The 2,265-nt window shown below is 34.0% G+C and overlaps 1 protein-coding gene across 1 annotated transcript; it reads right to left on the bottom strand.

Annotated features, from left to right (window-relative positions):
- Nucleotides 1-288: 288 nt before the first annotated feature.
- LOC102478214 (olfactory receptor 6C2) lies at nt 289-1,224 on the bottom strand. The gene has a single exon (XM_006156843.2). It carries the CDS (start codon nt 1,222-1,224, stop codon nt 289-291), a length of 936 nt encoding a protein of 311 aa, XP_006156905.2.
- Between the last annotated feature and the right edge of the window lie 1,041 nt (nt 1,225-2,265).

Below are 2,265 nucleotides of genomic sequence, written 5' to 3'. Positions count from 1 at the left end.
TATTTTCCTAAGTAGGGTAATACATTTTGTTTTATGTTAAAATTAATATTCTAAAGTTAATTTCCAAATGATATTTTGAGAAATGTATTTATATGTTCTTTTAATTGGTTTGAAAAGTAAAGATTCAGGAATGGTTTGAGCAGAACTTAATGGAAGCTAGTTTAAAGAAGTGTTGAGAGAATTAATGTGATTCAAGTACATAGTATTAAAAACTAAACAAGGTTATACATTTCAAAAATAAAATGGCCATGTACCTTTTCTTTTGAAAACTTTTAGAAACATTGTTTTCTACTTAGCTGAGAACAATGCCATTCTTTTGATTGAGTTCTTCAAGGCTTTCTTCACCTGATCGTTTCTCAGAGTATAAATAAACGGGTTCAGGGAAGGTGAGATAGAAGAAATGAGCAATGAAACTACTTTATTAATGGTCACTTCTTCCTTTGCTGTAGGATTCATATAGATGAAAATGCACGTGCCATATGTGATGGAAACCACAATCATGTGGGAAGAACAAGTAGAAAAGGCCTTTTTCCTTTGCTGCTTAGAGGGGAGTCTAAAAATGGTCTTGATGATGTGAGCATATGACAGAACGACACAAGTAAGAGTCATATTCAGGGTCAGCACAGCACAGATGATAACTGTCTGCTCCATGAACCATGTGTCTGAGCATGCGATTTTCACTAGGGGAAATGCATCACAGCCAAAATGATCAATCACATTAGAGTCACAGAATTTTAAATTTAACCCCAGGCTAAGTGGTGGGATTATTACACATAAACCAGCCATCCAACAACAGATGATGAGATTCCTGCAGACTCTGCTGCTCATGATGGTCACATAATGCAGAGGTTTGCAGATGGCCACGTAGCGGTCATAGGACATGGCGGCCAGGAGAAAAAATTCTGTTACTCCACAGAGGTCAGTGAAAAACACTTGGCTGGCACAGGCATTATAGGTAATGACGTTATCACCTGTTGCTATGTTATAGAGGTATCTAGGAACACAAGCAGATGTGAACGAGATTTCTAAGAAGGAGAAATTTTTTAAGAAAAAATACATGGGTGTTTTGAGGTGTGAATCCACAAAAGTGAGTGTGATGATGGTCAGGTTTCCAGTTACACTCAGCATGTAGGTGAGAAATAGAAAGATAAAAATCAGAACCTGCAGCTGAGGGTCATCTGTCAGTCCCAGAAGTATGAATGTTGTTACTGTATGGTTTCTCATCATTGACTTCTGACTTCTTTCCAATCTGTATGTAATGTTCAGAAAATTTTTCTTATATTTTCTCTGTTCTATAATTTAATATATTCATGCTTTTAATCTTAATTCGGCCATCTTCTACTTAGAATTTGTTCATGTGACTATGTAGATTATTGTGAAGGTGTGATTTTATAGTTAACAATGTCTCTTGGCTTTCAGTATTTCTTATTTATTCACAAACTAAATCACAAAATGTCACATTTTTTCTTGGTATATTGACTCTTTTTTTATAAAAACAGTGCTCATACATAATATATAACTAGTTTATTATGCACATTCCATTATGTTTAATTCTTGTGAATGAACCCTGAACCCCCCTTGTTTTCACCACCAGTTACAGCGTCCACTTCTTTTTCTGAATACATTCATTACTTTTACCAAATATATGTGTTTCTTTTGCTGACAGAAGGATGAGTAACTTCTCCTTTCTCTGATGTTTCAGTCAAATGAATTATTTTATTTTCATTGATTCTATACCGGTAGGAAATAAAATGTTTTCAATACACAAACGGTATTTCAGGCCTTAAATTTATCTGACACCAGTGAGTGGAAAAGATTTTCTTGTATATCTAATTCATTTTATAAGCAGATACACTTCTTTGATTAACTTATTGTATCTTTTTACAAAGGTTGGGGGCAGAACTGGTTGTGACTTTTTAAGAGTCCATATAGGGATGGATCACTGACTGGAGATCACAGATTACTAAAAAGTCAGAATCCCTGTAGGGGATTTTGTTCTCATTGGCAATTATCACCTGTTTATCAAACTGAGATTAGAAGAGATTTTTTTTCTTACAACTTCCTGCCTTCTGTACGTTTTTTTTTTCTTCTAACGGTTCATGTGACACACATGTAACTATGATATATTTTTAGCCATTCGAATTTCGAGCATTAGTAATTTCTTAGAATACCCTTGTTTTTCTCTAAGATTTTATATTTTATTAAATAGTAGAAATCAGTAAACAGATACATTTTCTGCTTGTTTTATCTTTTGAACAAATTTTC

The sequence above is a fragment of the Tupaia chinensis genome, unplaced genomic scaffold, assembly GCF_000334495.1.
Source record: "Tupaia chinensis unplaced genomic scaffold, TupChi_1.0 Scaffold000518_1, whole genome shotgun sequence".
NCBI classification, from domain to species: domain Eukaryota; kingdom Metazoa; phylum Chordata; class Mammalia; order Scandentia; family Tupaiidae; genus Tupaia; species Tupaia belangeri.
This window is presented reverse-complemented; position numbering and strand designations above follow the sequence as displayed.

Coding starts and splice junctions, on each gene's coding strand:
- LOC102478214 (XM_006156843.2), bottom strand. CDS start 1,224: ATGAGAAACCATACAGTAACAACATTCATACTTCTGGGACTGACAGAT.